The 16,379-nt window shown below is 48.7% G+C and overlaps 2 protein-coding genes across 2 annotated transcripts in view; one reads left to right on the forward strand and one right to left on the reverse strand.

The window, feature by feature from the left end:
• Nucleotides 1-611: 611 nt before the first annotated feature.
• Nucleotides 612-13,413, reverse strand: LOC119442651 (dual oxidase maturation factor 1). The gene is made up of 11 exons (XM_037707608.2): nt 13,317-13,413; nt 10,846-11,038; nt 9,134-9,191; nt 8,489-8,623; nt 7,558-7,656; nt 7,089-7,242; nt 4,043-4,266; nt 3,669-3,785; nt 2,597-2,712; nt 1,280-1,446; nt 612-911 (listed from the first exon to the last, which is right to left on the reverse strand). Exons 1-11 carry the CDS (start codon nt 13,364-13,366, stop codon nt 860-862), a joined length of 1,365 nt encoding a protein of 454 aa, XP_037563536.2. The 5' UTR covers nt 13,367-13,413; the 3' UTR covers nt 612-859.
• Nucleotides 13,414-15,421: 2,008 nt separating this feature from the next.
• LOC119442650 (dual oxidase 2) overlaps nt 15,422-16,379 on the forward strand; it is a 58,351-nt gene continuing 57,393 nt past the window's right edge. Inside the window, exon 1 of the mRNA XM_037707606.2 lies at nt 15,422-15,736. Coding sequence (XP_037563534.1) covers nt 15,568-15,736 — 169 coding nt within the window. The 5' untranslated portion in view covers nt 15,422-15,567. The remainder of the gene's footprint in view (nt 15,737-16,379) is intronic.

Here is a 16,379-nt window from a genome sequence, read left to right on the forward strand (position 1 = left end):
GGTTCGATCGCTTGGCGAGATGGCTGTAAATAAATATTCTAGCTCTCTATAATGTAAACGCGACCAGGCCGGGTTAGCGGGGTGCGGTAATTAAACAGGAACCGAAGGCTCTGTTAGCATGCCTTGTTCAGAGCGATGCCGGGGGAAAATCATGTTCATATTTCGTTGGCTTTCTTTGTAATCTACTGTATTTGTTCGAATCCTCAACAGCATTCGTGTATTACCAAAAATCTGGCATGGACCAGCAACGACAATTGCTGTCTCGCACGAGTGCGACTCACAACGGGCCCGGCTTCAACTCGAGTTCATCGCCCCCCTCCCGTCCCCTACTCCTTTCTTTAATTTTTTTTTTGTGTTGACTATATTCAAAGTCATCGTCCCAGCATTTAAACCAAGTCTCCGCTTTTCAGACACGTGAGTCGCTTGGTGCATGAAAGTGTCAGCCGTAAAATAATCTCTCAATAAAGATGTTTATTCTCTCTCTCTCTCAGCCGTGCTCTTTTGCATGGTACTTTTTTTTTCTAAAGCTGCTAAGTTATTAAAAAAAAAAAAGGACCATCTTGCGAAAAAGTCACTCGCACGGAAAAAGAACCATGTACAACCGCGTGCGCTAAAGCGCTTGCGCTATCGAACATGCAGTTTATTAACAAATTGTTGTTGCGAATGAAAGGGCGGATAACAGAAACGAACAAACATTTCGTCTTTTTACGGACGTTTTGCTTCCAGTCGTGTAGAGCCTTGGAATGAAATGCTTCTCGACGTTTCTTCGCAGTCCGCCGTGTGCAAACGATGGGCTGCGTTGCGACGACGCCTGGCCATTCTTGAAAGCGTGAATGAAGTTGTCCGGGTGCACGTGGGTCTAACGCTTGAGCGTGTCCATGAGGATGTTCTCCTTGGAGCCTGCGTCGTACCTGCGAATTAAGGAAGCGCCCGAGCATAGGTTATCTCCAGTTCCTTAAGTGTAGGACACATGGGCGGGGCCCGAGCCACTTTGACCTATCACGGAGGGCTAATGGCGGATTTGGAATAAAAACAGATTGAAACAGTTTTACGTCGTCCCGGCCCCGGGGTGTCTGGAACTGTTTCGGGACGCGCTTTGACGCCCGAAATGCTGAGAAGACGACGCTCTGACACTGATCAAGGAACATGCGGAGCAGGTACACGTGCGTTCGGATGATCGCGGTCCTGGTTGATGCCAACTGACTGATGCACTGACTGATGCCAACTATGGCTTCCACTCTCCTACCCCATAACTGTAAAATGCAGTAGAAACGCTCGCCTTTCTGGGGCCTGCAACGTGTTCTCGTAGATGGGGTTCTCGTCATCCTCTTCCTCTTGCACGGCCGCCGGCACGTTGGGAAGCCTTCGTGGTGCGGGAGCTGGCTTGCGGACGGAAACCCGCTGGTAGCGGTTGTAGGCACTGCGCTTGCGCAGTGCGGCAGTCTCCTGCACGCGCACAGACACCCCCCAGAGGGCGACACTGTGAGTGCACCTCCTATGGAGTATCGCTGCTGCTCGCCGTACTATATAAAATGCAACCTCTGTGAAAACTATACATGCAACCAGCCATGGAAACTTTGGTCGACATTGGAAGTGTTTACGAGCCATTGTGCATACGCTCGATAAAGAATGAAGAAAAACAAAAACAAAAAGAACGGGCGCGCGCAATGTGCCAAACATGTACGCTATTTGCACGTGGCGGCTCCAAAAACTCTGAGCCTGCATGCATGCTTTTCTACGTTCAGGTTGATGTGTCCGATTTTTGGCGGGGAATGCTGAGGCGGCAAGGTCCGCAGTAGACTTTTCAGCGTGTCTCATCTTGCTATTTAAGTGTAAAATTTATTATTAGCCTGCTCCTCGCTTTCCCTTTCCTGTCTAGTGCCGATACGTTTTCAAAACAAATAATAATAGCAATAATAATTATCTTTACACTTCCGTAGCAAGATGAGACACGCTGAAAAGCCTAATGCAGAGCTTGCCGCCATAGCATTCCCCGCCAATAATCGGACACCTGTGTCTGCGGATCATCGTCCGGAATTTATACGGAACCCTATTTTTTACCTCTTTTATCCGCTACCCTATATGTAGGCTTTCGAGTCACTTCTTCTCTATGTAAAGATTTACCACAACGAAACCGCAATAAGTAAAAATAACCATACTGAAATGCTTCATATGCACTCCAATAATTTCATGTCTTCCGCACGTTTTTATGGAAAATATACAGAATTCATACGGGATCCATATGACTTTGCTGTCGTTATTAAAAGGGGCTTGTTGTTGTATTAAAGATGGATTGGGGGGCACTGCCCGTCAAGCCCTTTGTGGCTCTGGTAGGCCCAAAATGTATTCGTTCAAGAACCAATATATTATATTCAGTGAGAATTATACGGAAAGCGTCCGGAATTACAGGAATGGCATATAGGGAACGTTTCAGTAGGGAATGCGTAAAATGAGTGGTATGGTTGGGTTATCACGCGAAACGCGAGGGGGGCTTTGTCAGGCCTAGATCATTATGCTCTTGCTCCTCCTTCTGCAATATAAGCAAGTAAAGTTCAAACTTGAAACGTGCCTATACGGAAGCGTGCCCAACACTCACGTAGTCTGGCCCATCTGTTCCATAGTCGGGCACGGAGTTGCTAGGCGAGAGTAAGGCAGTGTCACTCGCCGCTGTATTTTTTTCATCCGTCGTGACCTTCGCCAACTCCACAGGCACTGTAGCGGGTGCGTGAAAAAGTACCAATAAAAAGCGCCAATACGAAACACTTTAATGGATGGAATGAGCAGGAAGAAAGCTACGATGATACAGGGCTATTGCGAAACGTTAGAAATAATTTGGACCTTGGACCCAAGGTTAGGAGATTCTATCGACTGGGCGTACAGAACAAGGCAAGCGAGTTCAGGTATTTGCGTACGTCTAAGTATATAGCCTGGGTACGCTACTTCTAAAACTCCGACATATGAAAATTCAGCAGCAACGAAGCTGGTCGGCGTCCACGATCAGGTATACCAAGAAGGATATAAGCAATTGGTCTTTTTCACTGAGTAACAACGTTATACCAGCTATTTCAGGACTATTTCAGGAAACTAGTGTATTCACGAGAAAATTAATTTTTTTTGCTGACCAATATTCGAAGTAATGGCGAACATAAATAATTTGTGCGATAATCGCCAGTGCACTCAAAATTAACAAATTTCGCTTTAACTTCCTAATTAACTACTTAAATGACACGATATAATTGCATAATTCAAGTCAGTCAGTACGCAAATAATAAGCAATTGCTGGAGACTCTGTGCATTCCTAGTTCCGAGAAAAACGGACTCAAAATGTGCGGTGTAATGCATTGCCGTTCCAGTTAACATTCTGGAGCACTGCATGTGCAGTCTGTGTGTTAGTGAAGTGTATGTGCCGAATATTTAGCCGTACAGCCAAGTCCGATCAATCATGTAAAACGTTCAATATTTCATAATACTTGCAACACATTGCAATACTCACAGTATATATATATATATATATATATATATATATATATATATATATATATATATATATATATATATAGTTGTGCGTACAGACGGACGGAAGGACGGGCAGACAGACAGATACGGTAGCCAATTCCAGCAGTATTGTAGTCAAAATACAACAGCAGTTCTAAAAAGTGGGCACCGACCGATGTAAATCTCCTCGTAGTCCTGGAGGATGTCGATGTCGAAGAAGGTCGCAATGACGTCTGGGAATCGCAGATCCATGAACAGCACCACAACACCGACGACCAGGCAAACCAGACCTGCCGAACGAAGCGACACACGGACGAACCAGTTCTAGAAACGTTCACGCTTATGGGTGCTAAGTGAAGTTTGAAGCGGCGCCCGCCTCAGAGCGGAGCGCCAAACTGCAAGCGCCCAGCTGCAAGCGCCCACATGCAAGCGCCCAGCTGCAAGTGCCCAGCTGCAAGTGCCCAGCTGCAAGTGCCCAGCTGCAAGCGCCCAGCTGCAAGCGCCCAGCTGCAAGCGCCCAGCTGCGAGCCTCCAATGATGCACGCACCGTTGACGAGGTTCATCCAGAAGCACCAGCCGTAGTGCATGCGGATATGGACGAGGTGGTCGTGGTCGTAGAATGGAATCTCGAGCGGGTTGAAGTTCCTCACGCTGGCGTAGACCACTGTGCCGGCGATGAGACACGCGCCGGTCAGCATGAGCATGCAAGCGCCGTACCACAGCACGCTGAAGAACACCAGGTTGCTGATCACCCAGAGCGGGAACGCGGTCCTGCGTGTAAGCGGTGATTATATAGACAGTGCTATAGCATTATGCGTGCCGTGCGCAACTGAGTGAGAACGATGGAGGCTCGTCAAAACTGAAGATGTAAGCACTACACAGGTAGAAGCGCATGACCACAGAAATGCAGGCCACGAGCGGGTATATTCGGCGTGATCCCGGACGACGTACGTAGGACTTGTTAGTTATAAGATAAATTGCGCACAGGCGGTCTTGCGCTCTGAGCCCTCACTTCACTCAAGCGGTACGAGGTCGTACGTTTGATCACCTATACGGCGACGAACGCGTAATTCAAGAAACGCCGGTGCACTGAGATTTCGGTACAGATCAAAGAAATGCAGCTGGTCAAAATTGATTCAGAGCCTTCGACTACGGCGTTCTTTACACTCCACTGTGCAGCATTCGGTCGTAACAACCAATCAATGAACTTTTTGCGCACGGCGATGAAATAAACGACATCTGTTGAAACGTACTTTTTCCATTCCTTATTTTTTTCTGAAGAGCAGGTGTGTGTTGCACAGGAGATGCCTGATTGCTACTCCATATCAGCATTTATTGGTTGCTTCTAAATGTATACTTACTTCTCAGCTAACTCCCTCTTTTTCTTCTTTTAGTTTTCTTAAGGGGCGTTCCAATGGCGCTGCCGCTGCAACTATAGCGCCGACGTTGACGTTGTTCATGGCGTTTCGCACATCGTTGCACAGAGAGAGAATGACGGAAGCACAGCGAACGCGTGATTTATACTGCGCCGCGACACTTGCGCCGCCTACCGGCGTACCCTTAGAGAGAGAGGGAGATAGTGGGAGAGAGTGTTATATGCAATGATTTGCTGCACCGCACCTGTGGCGGAGAGGGGAGAGGGGAGGATGAGAGCGCTCACCTGCGTAGGAGAGGAGAATGAGGGAGAGTTACGCATGCGCAGTATGGGTGCGGACGCCGCAGAACGGACACTGTCCCGAGCATAAGATGCTCTTGCATTTAAAAACTGTCACCGGGCAGTCATCCCGCCCACGGCAAGGTCAACGGGCCCCCCTCATTGGCCGACTTTTTCGCGGGATTCGGGCCCTGCTTGCGTGCGCTCCGGGTACGCGGGCGCAAGGCGGGGCCCGAGGAGACCACATCCAGGCGTCGGAAGGTGCGTACGTGTTTCTCTTTGCCGGCGGCGGCTCCCTTCGTCCGCCGCCGGCCGATGGTTACTTTGGCTCGTCGGGGTCCGGGGTTCGGCGGGTGCGGGCACTCTTCCGTCGTCTCGATGTCCTGAGACAGCGCCTTCCGATCGTGCCCCCGTCTATTCTTCTGTTTTTGTTTCCATTTTCTCTGCTGTGAGGTGCGCGATGGCAGGCACTGGCCGAAGGGTATGCGGCCTCTCCCTGCTGGGTTCTTTGTTTTCTCCGTCGCGGTGCGCCGTTAGCGGCCACCGGCAACAATTAGGCCATGTTTTGCGTTGCAATTAGAGTTAGATTCGGATGCCTTGCTTTAACTTACGTTGTATCGAACCCCAGCTTAATAAATGTTGTTTGGTCCTTCTCGAGAGCTTCACCTAGGGTATCCCTTGCTGCGCGCGCGGTCTCACCTTCCCCTAGCTGGGACCGGCGGAACGCGCACTCGCGCAGCGGCGGCCTACATGTACGCATGGCGGTTCGGAGTGCTTCAAACCCGCGGTAGTCGTCCGGCACACGCGATCAGAGCGTGCGCGCCATGAGCGTAGCGATGAGACCACCACTTTTATTAATGTTCTTTATTTTTACCCATCGATCATTAATTGTTAGGACAGCATTCTGTACTTACAATCGTATTCATCAGTATCTTTTAAATTTCTCTATGTGACATATGCCTCCTGTAAAAATTATAGAGGAATGCGACGAGAACATACTGGGCCCAGCCAGACGCTAGTCACGTCCACCTTAAAAGGCTGGATCCCGATATGCAATTTCCTGTTCTGCGTGGAATTCGACGCCCTCATACATGCCTGATACACAGACTGTGACTAGGCGTCGCTTTCACGCGCAAATACTTGCACATAATTGGACGGACAGACTCCTCGGACTGTTCAGTGTGTGGTGTTGTAGAGACAATAGACCATGTGCTCGTGGTGTGCCCTGAGTACGCGCGCGAAAGACTGACACTGGCATTTGAGGACCTTGAGGCATTTATACAATAGACCACTGTCGGAGGACCTCTTGCTAGGCGCAGGGTCACAGAGTTGGCAGACGATAGAGGCAATGGGTGCTTTTTCACGTTTCTTAGTTGACACAGGCCTGGACTCACGCTTGTGATAACATTTATGCAATGTGTCCTTTCACCTAGTTCCTCCCATTATCATCTCCCATTGTGACCCTCTTTCTTCCCCTCTTCCCCTTCCCTTACGTAGAGTAGCAGGCCAGATGCTCCATTTTCCGGCCGACCTCTCTACATTTTCCAATCATTAAACTACTTCTTCTTCTATATGTGACTTATTCTTTCACTAACCTTCCATTTGAGTATACTCGAGGCAAACAGGCACTCCATTACCTTTTGGCGTTAGTTGCAAGCCCATTTGTTTTTCGAGTCCTTCCTCAGTTGGTATATACTCTCATGAATAAGAATGCGGTAAAGGTTATCATAGGAACTGCTTTTGGGCACATGGACATTCCAGAGCACATTTTCCACGTGCCTACAACTATAGGGCTTTATTGCCTCTGCAGTCTTACCTATAGATTTCAAAGCAAAAAGGAGTAGTTAAACGATTCGCGGCAGGACACTGCATTCGAAGCGGTTCCTCTTTGGAGTGGTACACAGGATGCTCGCCCACGTGTACCGGTGCATGAACTCACCAGAGGAGTATGTGCGTGTACCAGCCGGCGATGCGGTAGTTTCTGCCGAAACGGATGCCTTCGCCGTCGAACGTGAAGTACTCGGCGATCCAGAGAATCGGCAGAGGGGTACCGCGTACCTGCGCCTCCCGGAACTCCTGATTGAAATGACCGGCTGCGCATCACGACGATCAAACGACACGTCAACACTTAAAGCTTCGAAGGCTAAAATCGGCAAAGCTGTAATAAGAAAAAGAAATAAAAAAGGCAAGTTGGCGCCCATTGAATAGCCACTCGAGGACAAAACATTCAGATACTTCCACTTCCCCTCATGGTAGCATTTTCTTCCGAGTCCAAGTAAATAAATTAGACACTTATTATTCAACAGTAAAGTAAAGCTCGAGATGGCACATGGGTATAACGGTTGGTTGAATGCAAAACGGGCGTTTCCCATCCAAACCGGTTCATTTTGTGTACATCGACTACGCACCTTGAGGACCGAACCCCTGCCTGCCCTGCTGCCACTCCCACGAAAACCGCTCGTTGTAGTTCACCTGGTCTCCGTCAGTTCCACTGTAGATGGTTTCGTCTGGAAGAATTAAGGAGCAAAACATTTAATTCAAAATAATCACAGGCGCACGTAACGCAGGTTTAAGTCCCAATGAAATATTTTAGCCTTTTTTCTGCTCATGAACTTGAATTCAGATATGTGGATGTCCTGGAAAGACTTTAAGGCCGCTCGTATACGCAAGAAGAGTTCTAAATAACTGCGATAACCAAGAGAACTTAAAAGGGTTTGAACGCGAGCTCATTCATATGAATTCAGCGAAGAAAACAGCGCTATATAAAAAACACGGAAGAGAAAGGAAGAAGACGGGCAGCGCTCGTCCGGTCTTCTTCCTTTCTCTTCCGTGTTTTTTAGCGCTGTTTTCTTCATTAGAACCACGAGAAGATGATAGCTGTGTATAGCATCGAACAATGGCAGGCGGTTATAACAAAAGAAGTATGCGAAACTTGCTGGCTAATCGTACGACTACTCATCGCAGTTACATTTCGCAAACGAGACATGAGCGCAGACCTGTGCGGCACCCACAATTTTCTTTTCATTTTTTTTTATTTCACGACAAGAAAAGGAGGGATTTTCAGCCATCTAGGGCGGCCACGTTATATAGATTTTTATGACAGTTATACTTAAAAAGAATTCGTTAGCTGACAATTGCGAGACAAGATACGTTCATCACACGAAAAACTTTGGGGCCGGGAGTGTCCAAAGTCCCTGACTCCGCCTCTATATTTGCAGCCGTGGTGCTTATTTTCGAAGTGAAGGCTGCACATAGTTGCGGCTTGAGTATACTGTCACCTCAGCGGTGTCCCGCGAGCACTTCGAAGAAAAGCCGCAAGCTTACTCAAGGCACGCTTACTCTTCAGTGTTATGTTGACGCTTCGAAGGCCAATCTTTACTTCTATCTCCGCGTTCAACTCTTCGTGACTGAAAGCCTTGTAAGGTGTGGTTGCGTGGATCCTCGAGTACTCCCATTCCTGGCCGAAGTTGCACACTGCGAAAGAGACAGGAATGAAATGTGCAGTGACGATGCAATTTTACCTCCGTAAAAGCTCTTGCAGCCACTCTAGGATGCTTTTTCAAAGCGGCTTACACTGAGTTGTCTCATACTAAGGCGCACCGAAGCCGTAAAACGCACATCTTCCTTTATTTATCAAATTTTTATTTAAAAGATATACTTAAGGCGAGATGAAGTACGTTTACCGTAGTGCGATTGAATGGTGCTTTTTACTCAGAGATGAACGAAAACTAATAGAAATAAACAAGTAAGCTACGTGCATTTTCCCAACCCCATATATTCAAAATAGAAATGGTAAGAAATATACGCCCTTTCCAATGTTTGACACGGTCACGGTATGCTTGATTATAAGTGAGGAAACTTTCATATTACATTTTCTCCTGTTCTTCAACAAGGCCGTGTGCTCAATGCAAGTGCAAGTGGTTTATGAGCTGAAGTCGTTTAAGCAGCAAAGTTATTTCAAGCGATGACATTTTCATTACTTACACAAAATGAAAGTCCCGATGAAAAGGCTCACGAGGGTACGTATCAGCACATTTGCCTTCTGAAGAACAAAAAGAGACACGTCAGCATGTACTTGTAAGTTACAACTTATTCACACGTTAAGGGGAAAGGCTACCGATAACGAAGAAAATTGACGGAATGTAACGAAAGGGGAGGTGTTAGAGGAGTACGTTGTATTCATGCGAGCACACGTTAATAGACCTGTCAGCAGGTGAATCGCGGGCGCGGTATTTCGTTTTCTATTCCAACGACTCCAACTAAGCAGTCTAGCACATCGCGGCGAACGAAGGTCACTTCGTCGGCATAAAAAAGTTTGGCAGCATGTTACACTCCTGCGACATGTGAAGGCGAAAGTCTGCTGCACACTTGGTAATGCACCGTCTCGCATCGTCGCGCTGCTGCTAACGCAGTTCGGCTTCTTCGGCTCGTTTTCGACGCTTACTTAGCTGCGGCTTCGCGCGCTCGTATAGCGTGGTCAGACTCGCGCCAACGACGTTTCTCTTTGACTTTACGTTGCATCCTCTCAGCAGGGGAAAGCAGCTAGCACTCGCGGTCGAACGCCTTGCTCCCGCCGCTTCACACGTCGCATCTGGTTTCTCGCCCGGCGAGCATCCTCGGCCGCACCGAACCTCCGAGGCCTACCGCGCAATCCGCTAGGTCCCGGGCGAGCGTCCTCCATCGCCGCCTCTCTCGCTTCGCGGTCGACTGTCGCCATATAGAATCTGTCGCTACAACCGCCGCCGCCGCCGCCGGGTGACGTCAGCGACGCAACACCTTCTTTTTTTTTCTGTCTGCGCGCGCCGAGCGCTCCCCTCTCCACCCGCCGCTCCCTCAAAGAAGGTCGCGTATGTTTTTTTTTTTTTTTTCTTTTTTTTTTTTTTCCACTTGACTAAACGAGCCACTGTAACGGGTCAGCAGGCATATAGTATTTGGGCAGCTTAGTGCTTGAGCACAGCGCGAGCGACCACTTCGGTATGTGCGTCGAGTGAGGGATGTTTTTCTTTTCGAACTTGCCCATTTTACTTGCAGCATTTGTACCTAACCTTACACGACACGTCACCGTTTCATTACAGTAAACAACAACAACGACGACGACGACGGCGACGACTATCTATAGCGTTCTGATATTTCTAGCCACGGTAGCAATTATTCCGAAACAAGTGGAAAGCAAGAATGTTCATTAGCTGAAATTTAGGTGCACATTAAGACCCTTAAGTAGCCAGAGCTGATCTAGAACTACCTCATCTAGGATGCAGCTTTGAGACGTAACATTTTATCAATGATATATTTATTACACTTATCCCTATTTTACCCTGCTAGTCAATTCCACGGAACGGCGGCTTGCACGAATAATTTTACCCATACGGTTGAATTCGGCCACGGTTAAATAGAGCTTCGCGCAAGTGACACTGAATTACTCCACTATAAGTTTTCGACTGAAGAAGAAATGACTTGCGCGAGCAATGTTTTAACGTTTATCACTCCACAACTTTCGGTGCTTTCAAAGCTTTCCTAGCAATTAGTAAATTGGCCCATGGGTTTTTAAACGGTTTGTGCATTCAAGGCTGCCTCGGTTGTCATTCCAGGGCTACTACAGGTTACGGCGTGGCTCGTACACATTCCTTTTGCTTTTGTTTTGCAGAGACGATAACGTGAATAATAGTAGCGTGGATTCGACCTGTCCTCCTGCTCACCTGTCCAGCTCGGACACCGGGTATGATGAGGAGAAAGGCTAGCGTGATTATGCAGAAGGCGGTGATGAGCCCGGCCTCGAGCACGTCCGCCGTCACCGGGTTCCTGTTCTCGCCGTACAGCGTCGGGAACGGCTTGTCCCGCAGCGCCGAGTACAAGGCGCTCGGCATGTACTCGCTGCTGCCCATGGCGTCACTGGTGTGTCAATGAAGGTTAGAGAACGCCACATGTTAAGCTAGACAAAAGTCCCGAGGGAAGCTGTTGCCTTTCAGAGACGCTATTGTTTGACCCGTCGGAAGTAGCAACAGACAGACATATTTCCGAGGGAAGTAGCCCTAGAATACTATACGCATTAAAGTTGCAGTTTCGCCTAAAAGTCGAAGCATTAATAGCCACAGTAAAGTGTTGACTACTGCACGAAGTAAGGTTCGTAGTTTTATCAGTGGTATAAAGTGCAGTAAATATTCGCTTACTAATAAAATCAGCGGGTATGGCGCCACACGTACGGAAAAACATGAACCGATCTCACTCGAGGACCACGAACACCCGATGACACTATACGCTGGCGTGATGAGCGCTAACAGAGGAGAGCGAACGCTTGTGTTGCCTCTCGCTTAAACGCGTCTCCGAAACTTGAGATTACTTGGACTCCAGGCACTAGGCGTGCGGGAAGGTAGCGCCCGTGCAGCCACCAGCCATCTCGGCTCGCTTAAGTTTTGCACCCGCCGTAGATTACCACCAAGATAGGGCGCGTGGGCAGCGTATACACTCAGTCGCGCCATGCGCAGCCACGGCCGCGCTAGAGGAGACGCTGGTCCAGATGTCGTTGATAAGACGCTCGCGGGGATGTCGTTAATAACTTAAAATATGGAAGAGATTCATATTAAAATGTTAGACGAACTGAATTCTATGTATAGAAGGACATTCGTTTTGAAAACGAAAGGGATACGAAAGGCCAGAGTAAAGAAAATATATTACAGAAGCGTGACAAAGGAGTAGTATCATGAAGGAGGAATATTAGAAACACGTTCACAGCCGTACCTTAAGTTGCGCTTTAGTACATGGCAGACTAATGAAGTGTTATTCACCAATTAACCATTTTGCCTCCTATCCCCCGTGGACTCCTCCATTTTTTTTATTTTGCACTAAATCTCCTAAATAATAATTAACTGCATAGCAAACCGTTATTCTGATTTCGAACATGATTTGCAAATGCAGCACATGAGCCCGTTTCAGAATTTTCAATATAGTATTCTGCATTTGTTCTGAACACCATTTGTGAAGTCCAGGCGTGAACTTCTACATCTTCTCCCCGCTCCCTTCTGCACATTTGCTGCATTCATAACCCGCGAACAGAAAAAAAAAAAGAAAAGTATCAGCCATTTTCAGCCGACAGGTGCCAGCGCATTCTTCCCGATGTTTACCAGGGCCCGTAAGGCGAGTGCAAAGGTTTCCACAAGCGTCAGTTTTCATACTACATACGTGGTCTCCATGACTACGGCGATTCCACGACACGTTCGATGCCACCGCAACCTATACAATGTGAGAGAACGGAATGTCGGAGAATGCCTAGACGGCGACGAATGCGCAACGCCCTATATACCATGTGTTATGAGCATGCGCAAGCGCAGCAAAGCTCACGTCCGTAACCAACCCGTAACACGCCTCACCACACGGCAACGGGAGGCTGCGCTGTCCAGCTAGGAGTCGACGGACCAGCTCGAGCTAGCCGACCGAGCGAGAAGGGCAGTGTTCGACTCCTGGACTGAGAGTACCAACTCACTTTGGAGCGAAGGAGCTGCCCACGCAAACGAAGCGATTCAACGATAAAGTTGATTCACTCTCTCCCTCCCTACAATGTGACAGAGTCATAGACGGCTAGAACGTCGACAAATGCATCATGTAAAATGCTGCCGGAGCCAGCTACTTTACTCAGGCGCGTCTGAGGCGCCTTATTACTCGCTTGTCCGCAGAGCACCCATGAGCCTCCGGTGTCGAGCAGGGAAGCTCGCTTGCGGTGCTAGGGGAGCTTCTGGACTGGTCTATCCGATTGGATAGACGCGCAACATTCGCAATGCGAATGTTGCGCGGCAACACACTGAACAACGAACCGTGACCATTAGGGTCAGGCACTGTCCCGAGTCCGACCGCATAGCCTCGTTCTCTCTCTATAGTGAGACGCACTAAAAGAACAAGTCCCTTTGTTTAAGCCACGGCGTTGTTAAAAAAAAAAAAAAAAAAAAAAAAAAACTGTCTCAATTCTGAACAGGAGGATGGCGTGATTTGCAACACCAGGAGTGTCATGCTGGATACGCGTCATGCAGATGTCATGCAAACGACAGAAGCTAAGCAAAATTGGATCGGTCGGTACTTGGGAGGGCGACACACTTGAAAATGTAAGAAGTGTCGATGGGCCTGAGTTCCTTCTGCCGCGGTATAGTTGAGGGCTCGTATTCACAAAAGGCATACTCACAATAAAGCTGTCACTAAGAGCAGGTGCCAGCCAATCGTGACGTTGGACATGTTATTAGCGAAGACCGCACGTCAATGCGCTGATGAATTCGGATCCGAGCGTACACCTCGAGCGAAACTGTTACGGTGTCTGCCTGGCAGGAAATGTCCCCCTCCCCACCACTTAATACAAGCGGAACACTCATCCTCCTGCCCCTGTTGTACTACTACTGCACTGAATTGCTTTTCTAATTCCATCCACGCATTATGCTGTCGAATGCGCTTAGCCTCCCTGCCGCCGCTATAAACAAGATACGCGCTTATATATGGGCCGGATGCGCACGCTGCTGCCGGTGCTTTCAAAATAACTCTGATAGGTCCTATAGCTTACGAGGGGTCACGTTGTTTTCGCCTTCGAACACAAAAAATGAAAAATAAATAAAAAGAAAACCACAAGCACTCTGATGACCGCGTCCGCCGGTACTCTTTTTGTGGGAAGGCATGTGGGAGATAGCGGCATGCAGCGTCAAGTTGCGTGTCCGGACTAGACGTCCCTCTGACGTCACGGTTGTCAAAGGTATCCTTTCGATCCTTTGGCGGGGACCCAACTGGGTGCAAGCTGGTAGTCGGTAAATTTCGGTGTCACATTATGAATGACTATGCGAATGACCACTGCATAATTTCATCACCAGAGACAACATGGTTCGCTGGTTTGGGGAGAAAACGTGCTAGGAGTAGAAATTCGTTTATTCTACTACCAAGAACGGCGGTTATAGTGCGTTATTTTCGCTGTGCGTTCATGAAATGTGGCAAACACGTACTCACAGAAACGTATACATATTAAATCCTTTTTTGTTCAACATGCAACGTTTCTTCAAAAACGTGTACGTGCACTTCGACGAGAGTGTATCTTTGCACTGATAAAAATAAGCAACAATAGGAAAAAATAAAAACCGTCGGCAATAACAAGACATATCCTGAGTTGCTAAACTATGGAGAATATCTATAGGTCTCCTTAAATATCTCTATCCTCTTTTCTCTTGCGCAATATGTTAACTTGTTGTGCTTGATATTGCATAATGACATGGTTATTTCCTGCCCTGCGTGTTTGAGCTCAGTTTAAAGTCAGATGTACATTCTTTTTAGCATTGTAACTATGTAGAAGGCGCCACTTCATATATAAATCGAAACCGTATGTATACTGCTTGCGGCTTTGTCTACTTTACACCAAGTGCGCGCTTCTATTCAGGTCATACACGATGAGCTCGGTATTTATATGGATCGCAAATGCTTGTGCATGACACATGCATCAGGGACCGCACACGCTAGTTACGCACGAGTCAAGTACAAACGAGAAGCTCAGTTGGGGTTGGTTGCCACATACGAAGAGGTCACCGCTGACGATGAAGGGAAAGGACTGAAGTGGCACAGAACACGCGCAAGGAGCAACTTCACAATACTCCAGTAAAAACGTTCAACGCCTATTCTACGCTTATGTCTTTGCCTCACCCCGTCGTAGCTACACAGACATAATCAGAACGAAAGTAACGGCACCAAGATAGGACACAGAGAGAACCAGAGAATAGGTACGTCACCATCTTGCGTCCCTGTGTGCTCGCGGTTCTTACTGCATCGTGTATTTGCCCGTGAGCATCTTCAACCATATGGAAGAGGCGCCGAAAACGCCGCGAAGAGCAGGGCACTTCATGCACTCACCGGAAAGCGCGTTGGACAACGTTTCACGTTGCAACGGGAGCGTGCTGTGGTCACGCAGGGTCGTACACGCGCGCTGTGCAGTTCGCGCGCGAGTCAGGCGAGTTAGCGCCGTGCCGCTCTTGACCGCTGCTGCCCCGCTGGCCTGCCTGGATGCCCCTGTCGACAGTCTCTCTGACCCCCGCTCGCACCTCGCGTCTTTAGATCACTTGTACGCGTCTCGCGCGGTATTACAAACGCCGGGCTCCGGTGGCTGCAACGTCTCGAGCTCAGATCCAGAGGAAGTCGCTAGCGGGACGCTTATTTTCCTGGTCCACATCCGGCGCACGCGCCGCAGTTTCACGGCATTCCACATCCGCCCGAACCATTGCAAGACGGTCGTCGCACATCCGGCGCGCGCGCAGCCGACTCCCTTGCAGTGGCGCGCTCGAACGCGCTCTTCCAACTCCAGCAACGGGAGCTAGAGGAGAAGATCGAGGTGCGCGCGCGGACCCCAGTGTCCGAAACTCCGGGGGAAGGAGCGATTCAATATAGCCCTGCCTTAAGGTCGCACCACAGCCATGCGGCGGCCTCCAGCTACAACTGCGGCCCTAGCGGTAATGCTAGGCGCGCTCCTCGTGACGGCTCCTCTTAGGTCCAAGGCTCAGGACACGACTCCGTCATCTACGTCGGCGGCCACCGCACCGACGCCGGCGTCGTCGGCAACGACCACCACACAGTCGCCCACGGGTGAGCTGGACGCCAGTCCTGGAGCACTGCCACTGCTGCGTTTTGGGTCAATCCATTATACAACACGGTTTTAACTGTTAAGAATTCTCCCTGTTAATTGGTCTGTTTGTCTGTACGCTAATACGAAAAATGCTTTCTTTTAAGCGCCCCCATGGCGACGACAATACAATACAAATATAATTGAATGGTAAAGAAAACGTCCGCGTAGACTCACGGAAACCCCCTACTGAGGTCTTCCTCGTAGTTCGGCTATGTAAGGCTGTTTCGAGTGGCGTTCTTGGTCCATTTTATTCATCTACAGGAGAGAATAATAATAGAGAGAATAGAAAATCATTAGCCGCCGCTTTTCTTGAGGCGTGCGCTCGCCGACACCGAGAAGAAGGAATCGTAACTATATATATCTCCCTGGACTCTCCAGGCAGCCCCCTGCGTAGAAACCACACAGAAGATATACCATTCAGCAAAACGAGAGGGGAGGGGGTGGATGTAGCGACGTTACCTATAACGCAAGTCTTGGTAATTACATGGCATGTATATATTTCCGAAGAGGCATGTTTACTGCTTGTGAGTAGTTGGGCAAGCCATATCCATCGACTCCTACGCCGCCGGGAGTAGCAATTTCGGCATCATATATTTAGAGGGG

Source organism: Dermacentor silvarum, chromosome 2 (assembly GCF_013339745.2).
Source record: "Dermacentor silvarum isolate Dsil-2018 chromosome 2, BIME_Dsil_1.4, whole genome shotgun sequence".
Taxonomy (NCBI): domain Eukaryota; kingdom Metazoa; phylum Arthropoda; class Arachnida; order Ixodida; family Ixodidae; genus Dermacentor; species Dermacentor silvarum.